Here is a 13,127-nt window from a genome sequence, read left to right as displayed (position 1 = left end):
CAAGGTTTGATTCCCCACACTGAACACAGCATATAGAGAAATGTGATTTTGCTCAAAAACAAACAAACAAAAAAATTAATGAAATCAGTCTAACAGAGAAACAAGTGGTGAAAAAATAATTCTTCTGAGAAATGTGAAGCCTAAAGATAATAGAACAATAAAACTGGTTAGCCACTGGGAAAAGGAAAACTGACTGTATATTGGTATGGTACTAGTTATTGGTAAACAAAAATTGGCTTTGAATGAACAAATGAAAATGGATACAAATACCACTGTAAATAAAACTTTCTTATTACATTTAGCTATACTATTAGTATATGTAAAACAAATTGAGTACAATTTCTGATATTTAAGTTGTATTAATATATAAATAACTAATATAATTTAAGTTACAACATTTTGTAGAGCATTAAGGTTGATAATGTATTTGTTTATTTGTACTCACAAAAATTAAAATTTATCATTTATAACTGCAAACAACTTCATAGTAAAATATAAATATTTCCATGTATATTTCAAATAAAAATTAAATATGACCATGTAAAAAGTTATAAAATTAAACTTATTTCAAAATGTAAATGTATATTTAAAAATATGCAGAACATTTGAAACAAGTAATTTACAGTAAAACCTGGCGTCTGCACAGTTTTTGAACTCAAACAAGTCTTTTAAACATTATTCTTTTAATAAAATCACATTCAAGAGTATACATTAATTTCAACATTTCACATGTTCAGAGAATATAAAATAAAATCTTGTTACTTACATGAACAAAACAAATTCAATTATGAAATTTATAGACTGCACATCTAATTAACATGAACATGCAAAAGCATTCATGTTTCAGTTTTACCTCATGGAAAGTTCTTTTACTTTCATAATAAGGATATAACATACACTATTTAGCATAAACACATCAGTTTCACTAGTACCTTCAATCTTGATTTCTCTTGAACAAATCATTCCAAACTTATATGGACATTGAGCTGCACTTCAAACAAGTAGAAATCAACTAAAAACATATAGTTTTAGGTACTGTTTATAGTAGAACTAATTCACACTTGGAATACCAAGTTTTATAGATACTTTGTAAATATAGAGTTACAAGTTTCAACATATACAACTTGATTTACCCAGTGAAACATACAGCCTGTAGATTAAACAGCTTTAAACTCTACAATCAACTAAGGAGGATAATAAAACTCAAAACTGTTGTTGAATTAAGATTTTGTTTATATGAGTATGACAGAGGTAGCAAAAAACATAGTTTCAAGACTAAAAGACTTTCAATTACATTAAACAAGGAAAAAAAGTTCATGAATGTCTAATTTAAAACTATTTTACAGCTAAGTTTAGCTCCTACTAATTTATGTAACTTTCAGTCAAAAACAGTTGAATACTTAGTTTCCAAACGAAAGCCTTATCCAAGAGAAAGGGAAATCAATAACTTACTAATACTAGTGCAGATCACCAAATCTTCCTGTGTTGATAAATTATGCTTTAATTCACAAAAGTTTGTTTCAACAGACGAGCTAATCACTCAAGACTTAAGCTTAAATTAATACAAAAAATTAATAAAGCAGGAACAATATCTACTATCACGAAAACTAGTACAAAAGTTTCATTTATATAAAGAAGTAACGAAATACTAAAAATACTTAGTTTCAATGGTATCCTAGATATAAACTTTGGTGGTTAAAACTTATTCCTATCTTTGACTAGCCATCCACTGCTATTTGTAAGGAAACTGCTTTGGTTACTATATGGGTAATTTATAGGTAATTAAGATATCTAAAGCCTTAGTATTCGACGTCGTCCTCTCTGATTTTTCATTTTTGCATTAGCAAAGTATTGTGCTTGTGTTTTCATCAGCTCCCTCCTAATGTGTTGATCTTCTTCATTGCTACTAACACTATCTGTTTAGAAAATCAGAAAAAAAGTGTGAAATCATAAACAAGAAAATTTAATAAATGCATATAAGGAAGTGTGTGTGTGTGTGTGTAAAGAATTAATTTAAAGTGTATTACATACATTATAACAATGTGTTCAAAAACACAGATAATATTTATTCAGAACACATGCATGAAATCACATATAATTTGAAAATAAGTCACTAAACTATTTGTGATTTTATGTGAAATATGAATTTTTTTATGAGTTCAATAGGTTTAAATGGAACAACAAAGGCTTTTAAGAATAAAAGCCCTAAATAAATTGGAAGTAAACACAGAAAACAGTAAGTTATAATGACTTTCAGTAGCTGCTATTTGTACATTAAATGTCAACAGCACATGCTGGAGTTTACATTTTAACTAATCAAAGTGCCTTAAATTGAAACTTTGTAATTTTATTCTGCCTCAAGTAAAACTTTTGAAATTTCTACCATCAAATCATTAAAATTGAGTTTGTGCAGAAAGTGTACATTATTATTTTTTTCTCAATGTCCTACATACTATCTAATATTAAGCTTAGGTTTTAAGAAATATTGTATAATATAAACTAAAATATCTAACTTGGAAGTGCATAATATTGATTATACCATTATAAAAAAATGTTTTACTCATTTATGTTCTGGCAATGAACTGTCAAAATCGTAGACCACAGGAAAAAACAACATATATTTCTATAATATGCTTATTATATTTTTTTCTGTTTCACATACCTTTTTGACTTAGCAGTAATACATCTCATGTTTTTTTTTTGTTTTTTTCCTTGCAACATCACTGTCTGACCAAAGTTGATATTATAATATAAAAAGAGAATTGCTTATTAACAGTTGCATGGGGTATTAGCATTACCGAGGACTACAGCTACTTATTATTTGGACCAATACAAGTCAGTTGAATAAATTACATTTTAAAACTTAATAATGCTCCAATTAAAAATTTAGTTCACTATAGGACTTACACTTCTTATAACTAAATGAGGATTTGTGTTTATACAATTGCTGAGATGCATTGGTAAGAAGTATTTGACATCATAATTATCAGGATGGAGAGTTTTTGACATATGATGTGAGGCCTGGTACCACAGTTAGCAAGAATATCAATATCACAACACTGTTTTAACCCTATTTTCGATATATTTCTTGATATCTTATATTATATTGGTTAAGAAAGCTGTTATGACTAGGGCTTGAACCCAGAATATTTAGCTTGCACCAATGTTTTAGCTCAATGCTCTTACCAGTGAGCCATCACGGCTAAGTCACTAACAAACAAAACAACTGCTCATCCTGACATGTATAGTTTATCTTATGCCATATGTAAAATAGTCTAATCAAATATTATTGCATGCTTTATGTATTAGGTTGAGGAATAATGTATTCAAGCATTACATGCAAGACTATAACTTCAATGCATGAACACATTACACCCAAAACATTTATTATGATACTTTATTTCATGTAATATCTAGGTATATAGTATGCATTGTTGTAAACGAAATGCAAGAAATTAAATCTAAAAGCAGATCGAAAATTCGATTTTGATGACATTCCATTTAATGAGCTGAAAATGAAAGCAAAATTAAAGACATATGAAAACCAAACACACCATTTATTAGAGCAAAAAATTATCTACCAAATGACATGAAATATTTTGCGAAAGCGTTTCATTTATGAATATATATTTTTAACTTGAAAAAACGCTCACGAATTATTCCTCAACCCAATATAACTTTAATTTTTAAACAGAATTTGTATGTTATAATTTTTTTTATACTATAAATGTATTTCTGATAAGTACTTACCTCTTTTCATGTAATTAGCTGCTCTTTTTCAGTGCTGCATGGTACAAGTCTTTTGCTTTCCCTCCATTGAAAATGACTCATTCTAGTGTGTCTCTCATACAAATCATCGCATAACAACCCTCTCCCAATGAGAGTACCATATACTCTTGTTATGCATGTGACTCCCTCTATTTAATTCTACTAGATTATCACTTTCAGTTTTTGCAAAAAATGGAAGCATTTGTTATTGGTGGGAAGTGTGAGAGGAGGTAGTGTAAGTACCTATCAAAAATTTCATAAGTATCAAAATATCTTATTTAATTAACTAGATTCCCACACTGAATAGGTGAAAAGACCAGTGCAAGGGAAGAAAAGAAGCACTCTTCAAAAACATCCATAAGACATCACCTGGAGACTAGAGAGTCAGATTTCAAGATTTAATGTAGGAGTGGTAGACCACACTACTTCTGAACCAGGTCTTTGCCCATCTGCAAAAAGTGGCATATATATGAGTAGAGGATCACATCCAGTTGAAGTATGAAAAAACACAATGGAATTGCCTCCAGGTGTAAAGTTGTTACAGAGCAACAGACCATACTTGGCAAGTTCACTACATTCAAAACTCATGCCACTGGAAACCAACATCCATGAGGTAGAACAAGAATTACTCTATCTTCACTTCAAGTTCAAGAGGCTGGAGGGGATCTCATCCCCTTTGACTCAAGAACAGAACACATGTTAAGAATAGAAAATGATACTTCAAACCAGGAACCCAACATCCAGAAGTGAAGAGATGTTGATCAGAGAGAAATCAACCTCTTCAACATTGAAACTGACTGGAACCAACCCAGGTGCAATAACTTCCTCATAATAATTACGTTAAGGGGGAGGGAGAAGAAGGAAAAAAAATGGAATGATTCCAAGCATCTCCATCATGGCCCATGACACAGATGTAATATGACTGATGGAGGGAGACAGATATCCATAACACATTTGTGTGGATCTTTGTTAATTAGTTCTACTCTAACTCCAAAACCCAGCCAGTGGGAAGCAACTTCCAAGTGAGGACAGAATGAGGGATCCCAATCAAAGGGGTAAATTGCAATTTGGTGGCTCATTCCTTTGGTTTACATGCATGTTATAGTTGAGGATAGCATTTCATCTATATCAACAGAATGCCAACATCATACCCTGCATTGAATAGTATTTTTGTATGAATTTGTTACATAATTAAACTATTCAAGAGGATTCCTTCACAATTCACTACCCCAGGAGCTTGGAACTGGAAAGTGATAGGACTCCCAAGCCCCACAATAAAATAAAAGGAGGGGTGAAATGCAGTGGAGAGTCTGGAGAAATGTCAACACCTTAGACAGAATTATGGGTGACCACAAAACCATATTTTAAAAAGTAGACCATATATTCAATATAATGCTTGGCAGGGATGAGCAGCCTTCCCCTTCTGGGTGGTGTGGTATGAGACACACATATTTATGAAGTAATTTCATCATAAGGATAATCTACAAGTGCTCTTGTGGAACACTACCATCTCAACAGTATGCATTGCATGGCCATGGAAAATATTAAACATATCGACATGGTGAAACAGTGCAATGAAGGTAAGATGCCAGAGAAAAGATTAAGTGTTTAATTTGATGAGAATAAACCTGTAACAAGGTATGATAGGATGAAGAAAGAGAGGAAAGAGCCACTCAAATCAAAATATTAACCCAATTAATGAGGGTGGAATGAGAGAGATCACAAACAGAGGATAGCTGCCATAGAATAAATAAGCAAGAAGAGACACCACAGATCAAAAACATATGGACAATATAACAGTGAATAACATGTACAGTACATAGATCTATCTTGTATAAGCTGAGGTTAAAGGTGGGTAGCAGAGGCCAAAACCAAGGTGAGTTGTGATTGAAGGATGTGACAAATACATCAATGTGAGGAGTACCCCACTGATGGCAAATCCATTGGAAAACCATAAAATTGAAAGACCACTGTGTTGGATAGATTCTGTCTGGGCAGAAAAGATGATCTGCAAAAATACTGAAAGCATCCAGAACATGACACATAATGATATGGATATTCTGCATGTGGATCAAGAAAAGATCTGACATGTTAAAATAGAGATTGATAATGGGTGCCATTTTGGTGATTGAGATAAGCAACCATTCTGGAATTGTCAGAATGAATCATTACCATATAATGTCTGGCTAGATAGAGGAAATGATCCAATGCTCAACAGACAGTAAGAAGCTCTATAGTGTTGATATGATAAGACTTCTTGTTTGCCAACCAACATTCCCAAGCTCCCTATCCCTTCATGGAAGCATTCATAAAAATATGTAAATTTGGGTGAGGAGAAAGAAGCAGGACACCTACTGATGTGTGAGTCCTGTCCAACCACCAATGCAGATCATCAAATATGGTAAGAGGAAGGGAAATAAGATCCTTCATAGGACCCTATCCAAGATTCCACCAGTCATGAAGAGCCCACTGAAAAGCTCACACATGAACATGAACTAAGGGTATAAGTGCTACCATGGAAAACTACATCCCCAAGAGTGATAGAAACTTGTGAGCTGTAAGAGTATCATGAACTGAAACTTCAATTAAACAAAGTCAAAGAGGAGAAAGTTGGACCCAACTGATATGGGTGTTGAGAAAAACTCCCACATGGATCAGACATTGAGTCGGTTAAAGGAAAGACATCTCCTATTTAATTAACCAGCCAATGTGACCTACCTCCAAGAGCAGATGAATAGCATGGGAGGTAGACTTCTCTTCAGTAAGAGCAAACAGTAGTCAGTCATCCACGTAATATTGAAAATGTATCCTGAAAGTATGAAGATGTTGAGCAAAAGCTTGAATCAGCCAAAACAAATATATGGACTCACAAACCTGGAGGATAGTGCACAAAGGTGATAAATCATTCCACAATGGACAAATCAAAGATATGCTAATGATTGCCGAGTGATTGGTATATGTAAATAAGCATCCACAATACCCATCTTTGTCATCTATAAATCTGGAGAAAAGCCCACCTGAGGGTGAGAAACAACTCTAGGGTAAAATGAGAGAAGGACTAAGAAAATTATTGAGATGGGAAAAGTCCGTGACAGGCCACCAGTCTCCAGTTTTCTTGGAGACAACAAACAGCTTAGAATAAAAACTGGGAAAAAGATTCACAAGTTTGAGAAAGAAGGTCCTGAATTGCTTCCAACAGACACTAGCTGGTAATTGGATACTGAGGTAGAGGTAAGAACACAGGTATGTGTGACAAAGAAGGGGAAAGGAATTGGAGAACAAGTTCCTCTGAAAGAACCCAAATAACTCACTGATCTGTGATGAAATATCCCAGACAAGAACAAAGTCACATAATTGAGCTTCCACAAGACCTGAAACCACCAGTACTGTTGGTATCATGACAATCTATGTTAGAGAAAATGACAAGATATGGAACTACTGGAAGAAGGAATAGCTAAAGGCTGAGAAGACCTAGGAAAAGAAACAAGAATAAGAGCTTGTCTTGATTCTGACTGCACCAAATAATCTACCAAAAAAGAAAGGGTATTGATTGATACAAGGATTCCACACAACGTCCAAAAATATCTGGAAGTTGGTTGAAAACCTACCATTTGAGAAAAGGAGTGATACCTAATTTTATAAGATAAATTGGTAAAAATGAAACTGTAAGAAGGCTGCATCTTGACCCAGCAGATCCTAACAAAAGAGAATCCACATGTGTAAGTAAGTGTTGGGGATGCAAATTGAGCCAATGTGGATGTTATAAGGGAGAGGCTGCCCTTCAGGAAAACCATCAAGAGGCTCTGAAAAGAGATGTATGGTAGATAAATACAATAGAAGGGAAGTATGGGTGAGACAAAGGTGTGAAAACTTTGCATGGGTTAAACACACTGGAACACCAGGGGTATCTCTCAGACCAGCAAAACAGACCCAAAAAACAAAGAGCTGGAAAATGGTCAGTTTGCTTGATGGTATACAAAAGCAGACTGATTTGTAGCCCATAGGGGATGAGGCAACTGGGAAGCAAAATACTCAGTATGAACCATACTATCCAAGGAATGTGGGAAAACTAAATAAGGAGAACTAATGTGCAATGAAGGAGGATGGGGATAATAGGAAATTGGGGATAGGGATAAAATATCACACACCAGAGAAATAATTATCCCAAAACTTTGTATTAAGCCTAGCTAATTCCACAGGTGGGGCACAAGAAGATATGGCAAAATCTAGTGATGGCAAAGGCTATCAAAATCTTCATCCAAATTAATAGATTCAGATTGTTCATGAGGAAATGGAGCAACTTCGGGAGAAAGTAGTGTACCTATATAACACTCAATCTCTTGGCAAATAATCACAGATAAATCCACCAATGAGTCATCCTCACTCACAACCTGCAAAAAATTGCTCGTAGTAGGTGTGAGACTTGAAGTGATTACATTAACCTTGGAAGTTATGGTCAATAATAATAAATTGAATAAACTGTTTGATAGCTAAAGACAAATGTGCAACAAATATAATTAAAGATCAGAAAGTAAATTGAAAATAATGGCTGTAGCTGTATTATCAAAAATGATTAAGAAACCACTTTAGAAATACAACTGTTAAAATTACCACGACGAAGCACACAAGAGCAAAGTTTGAAGCATATAAACATGAGCACTATCAAATGAGAAGTTATAATCTGGTAGAATTGAATAGAGGGAGTCACAGGCACAATGAGAGTTACGGCACTTTCATTGGTGGAGGGCTGTTGCATGATGACTTGCATGAGACACACATTGGAATGAGTCATTTCCAATGAAGGGGAGCAAAAGACTTATGATATGGGCAAAAAAGATTTTTACATATAGAAGGCAGTACTGAACAATTGTAGCTAATTAGGTAAGTGTAGGTAATGTACCATATCTGAACTGCAGAACCTTTTAAATACATTAAACAGTTTGTGAGAAACATTTAATAATTTACTTACCAATAGATGGTTTTCTTGGTAGATACAGTGTACTTGTTGGAATGAAAGTATTTTCCAACTTCTGCTGAAACTGAGAAAAAAATCTGCTTTTCTAATATTTCAATGAGACTCAACAAATAAGAAAGACAAACAGAAAATAAAAGTTAGTCTCTACTCTAAAAAGCTATGTACAGCAGTTCATATATCTTAGTCAACTTCCTTTCAATAAAATATATTCATAATTTAAACATTCTTCTAAAATTGAGAAAATGCCTATAAAAAACACTTCACTCAAATACATGGTTTTTATGACATCCATAACAAGAAATAAGGTAGAGTAAATTGGTTCCCAGGATTACTTTGTTAAATTTTATTTCTAGAAAGAAATAAAGAAAGTTAAACACATCAAGTTACATCCTTAAATATAATATATTGTTATAAAATAATAAACTAAGTATCCTTTGATTCGTATTTAGTTTATTTGTTGTCTTAAGTCCTTTTCTTCGTATGCTCCACTGACACACAAAAAAATTCACATTTTTATTTTAATAAATAATAATATTAAAATATTTATGTCAAACAAATATATTAATCTTAGCAATTATGTTAGATAACAATTCAGAGAGAACTTAAGCACATGAACAGATCATAGCAATAAGTAAATAGAACATTAATTAATTATTTTTATAGCCAATATTCATTTTATCATAACGTTCATCTATTGCTTATTCAATACTTCATCTTGCTTTTTATCTCACTGGCCTCACTTTATAATTCTGTGAAATAATTTGTTGTCTCAAGAAAAAAAATCACTTTTTATTTATTTGCTGTAAATTAATAACAGAATTTAATATTAAATTACTTATTTACACCAAACCCTTATTATTTCATATGGATATCATTAATAATTTGTTACTTGTCATTTTAAGCACTGAAAACTATTTATGATTCTGTACTGTCATTTAATCTACACTCACCTCTTCCTGCTTAATCTGGCTGACCAGTGTATAAGCATCTAAATCATTATCTTGTAACTCAAGTAGGAGATCATCTACTCTTTGTTCACAGCTTTCCAGCAAGTCAAGTACAGATGTATGGGGATCCAAGATTGTCCATTTATGATGCTTATAACCAAGACCAACACACATACATCATTTTTACATTCTAGGATTCATAAAGAACTCACTACACTTCTAGAAAATATTCTGTTAGTTGTGAAAAAAAATTCAATCATATAAGATTTTTCCTTTTTCTACTTATTAGATGATCTATAAATGTAAACCATTCAATTATAAAACTATCATACAATGATTAAAACCCACACCACACAAACAAACCAAATGCAGTTAACTGAGACAATTGTTAAACTTTTACTGAAAGAAAATAAGCCAAATACAAAATACATATAACTAATTCAGTTTATGTACTTGTTTTAAATAGAAGTTTGTGTGAAATTAACAAAAAATAATTATAAATGTGATTGTCAAGGTTGGTTTATACATTTTATTTTCTGTTTGTTATAATTTTGCCACATGGCACACGATGAGCACAAAACAAGGCAGGATTGCACAACACACTTTGGGCATTCAGTGGACTACAAATGACATGTTCAGTTGCACTTGTTGCGTTTTGATAATATTGTAATATGTGTCCTTGAAAATTCCATACACCTCCTGAATTACTGTATTCTTATGATACTCTATTATAGTATATGGGTTGAAATCATTTGACATTAGGGGCTGAGGTAATACTCATTTATAAACATCAGGGAGCCTGTTTATAATGGCATAACATCCCAAGGGTTCATGAAGATGTGCCATAATATTTGCTACACTACTGCCACCTTCAGCACTCAAATATGTAGTGCAATATTTACAAGTTTCATACTATTTACATGCTATATGTCAGTCATTACAAATACACAATACAGGATGTATATAAAATTATCCCACATTTCATCATATATTCCAAATAAGAATTTTAGTTACATTGTTAAAGGGAATAATATATATGTAGGTAAAAATACACACATACACACAATAAAAATCAAATGATACATCTACAAGAAGTGATTTTAAATTAATATTTATCATATAAAATCTACAAATACTGACACCCATTTTTCTTATCAGATCAAGTAAAATTAATTATTTGATGATTTTATATTCTAAATTAAAGCTTGCATTCTATCATTTTTATGTATTTCACGGTTTCTTAAATTTGGCATGACAAGCTAAATTAAAAATTCATATAAATCATTGTTTATGTAAAAACTGAAATATTTTCTACTGATCATTTCCACTCACAATTAAAGTATATGTAAATATTCAAATTTGTTCTGTAAATTATTTTATTTCAAAATGTATGTAAGTTCTTTAAATGTTTAAAAATGAGTACAAAGTTATTCTAATGTCACAAAAAATAGTAGGTTTTTAGTAAATACAAAATCCTGTCAACTACAAATAAGTTTTAATTTCACATATTTTTTCAGCTTTATCAAATGAATATCTAAATCAAATATCTAGACTATTTATTTCAAACTAATAATTTAAGGGTTAAGCCTTTTTGATAAGCTTGAATTAATGATGAGCTTTGTGTAATAAATATTAAAGATTTTGTTTATTTTGATTTTTGAATTTCGCACAAAGCTACTCGAGGGCTATCTGTGTTAGCCGTCCCTAATTTAGCAGTGTAAGACTAGAAGGAAGGCAGCTAGTCATCACCACCCACAGCCAACTCTTGGGCTACTCTTTTACTAGCGAATAGTGGGATTGACTGTCACATTATAACGCCCACATGGCTGAAAGGGCAAGCATGTTTGGCGTGATGGGGATGCGAACCTGCGACCCTCAGATTGCGAGTTGCACGCCTTAACAAATATTAAAGAAGTAAGCTTTATTTATCAGTCAGAATTAACCAACAAAATGTCTGGTTTCAAGACTATCTTAAAATTAAGCTTTACATTTTAAACTTATTAATAAACCAGAAGTGCTACAATTAACATTTAATATATGCAAGTTAAAACATAAATATTAATTTTAAAGGTTGGGAATTTAATAATTTTAGTAATAACAAGCACACAGACACCACTTTACTTGACAAGTGAAAACAGTCTCATCAACAAAACTTTAAACTTACTTATACTCAAAACAGCAAACAGACACACAGTGAACAAGTAAACCAACTTTTGTTTATTTTCTGTAATTTTTTTTAAGGTAGATAAAGTAATATCTTTCATAAACAGATTATTTATACAAGCTAGCTTTCATGTAGTATATTTATGTTATTGGCCTGGCATGGTCAGGTGGGTTAAGGCATTCGACTCATAATCTGAGGGTCATGGGTTCAAATCCCTGTTGCACCAAACATGCTCGCCCTTTCAGCTGTGGGGGGCATTATAATGTAATGGTTAATCTCACTATTCATTGATAAAAAAGTAGCTCAAGAGTTGGCGGTAGGTGGTGATGATTAGCTGCCTTCCCTCTAGTCTTACACTGCAAAATTAGAGATGACTAGCACAAATAGCCCCCATGTAGCTTTGCACAAAATATAAAAAAAAAAAACAATATTTATGTCTGTTGTTTCTGCAGTTAAGACATGACCTACTTTAAATATATGACTTTCAATTATTTCCAGCAAATGTTTTAGACCATCTTTAATATCTGTCAACAGCTGAACCAACTTGTCTGTCCTCAGTTGGTACTGAGATTGCTTCTCTTCTTGTTCTTTGACCATCTGTTTACATTTCTCTATCCTCTCCTGTAGCTCACTAGAAGTTGTGAGAAAAAATACCACTAATAATCAGTGCAATGTGTAAAGGAAAGAGAGTGTTATAAAAATAACTGTGAACAATTATTATTTGATAACTACTTATAGTCTACAGTTGCTAAATATTTTACTACTAGCATGTTCATTATATTTTAATAACACATATTTCAGGGCTTACAGTGTATCTCCCCATTCTCATAATAATGTCACATTTGGGGAGGAAACACCTGTATTCTAAGTTATCATTTACACATATACAATCACAATTTCTGGCGGATGCATCTACATCCCATTATAAAATTAGCATTTTCATAATACCAACATTAATACTTTGAAGTGTAATATATATTAAATTCAACAACTTCACATTAACAATTCTTTCAGAAGAACACATCCTATTTTTCAGTTACATTTCCACTTTGCCTCATCCTTTTTTATCAAATAGACACCTGTTACATGACTTACCTTAATACCTATCTTTACGAGCATGTATAATTATGTCTACTTTACATCAGTAATCAGGTTTAATTTCTATGTTATGTATACCAATGTTCTTTCTAAAAAACAATAATAATTTATGTACCTTACGTTATCTACATCAGTAATTACATTTAGTGATTACTTCTGTTTTTCCATACACTTA

The 13,127-nt window shown here is 32.2% G+C and overlaps 1 protein-coding gene across 5 annotated transcripts in view; it reads right to left on the bottom strand.

Annotated features, from left to right (window-relative positions):
* Positions 1 to 666: 666 nt before the first annotated feature.
* Positions 667 to 13,127, bottom strand: part of LOC143227708 (outer dynein arm-docking complex subunit 3-like) — a 56,949-nt gene continuing 44,488 nt past the window's right edge. For all 5 annotated transcript variants that reach the window (XM_076459029.1, XM_076459026.1, XM_076459030.1 and 2 more), the window contains 4 exons: positions 12,323 to 12,485; positions 9,694 to 9,840; positions 8,738 to 8,807; positions 667 to 1,916 (listed from right to left, as the gene is read on the bottom strand). In XM_076459029.1, the coding sequence (XP_076315144.1) occupies positions 1,792 to 1,916; positions 8,738 to 8,807; positions 9,694 to 9,840; positions 12,323 to 12,485 (505 nt within the window). In that variant the 3' untranslated portion in view covers positions 667 to 1,791. The remainder of the gene's footprint in view (positions 1,917 to 8,737; positions 8,808 to 9,693; positions 9,841 to 12,322; positions 12,486 to 13,127) is intronic.

The sequence above is a fragment of the Tachypleus tridentatus genome, chromosome 1 (genome assembly GCF_004210375.1).
Source record: "Tachypleus tridentatus isolate NWPU-2018 chromosome 1, ASM421037v1, whole genome shotgun sequence".
NCBI classification, from domain to species: Eukaryota; Metazoa; Arthropoda; class Merostomata; order Xiphosura; family Limulidae; genus Tachypleus; species Tachypleus tridentatus.
The sequence above is the reverse complement of the archived record's forward strand: the minus strand, read 5'-3'. Positions and strand labels throughout refer to the sequence as shown.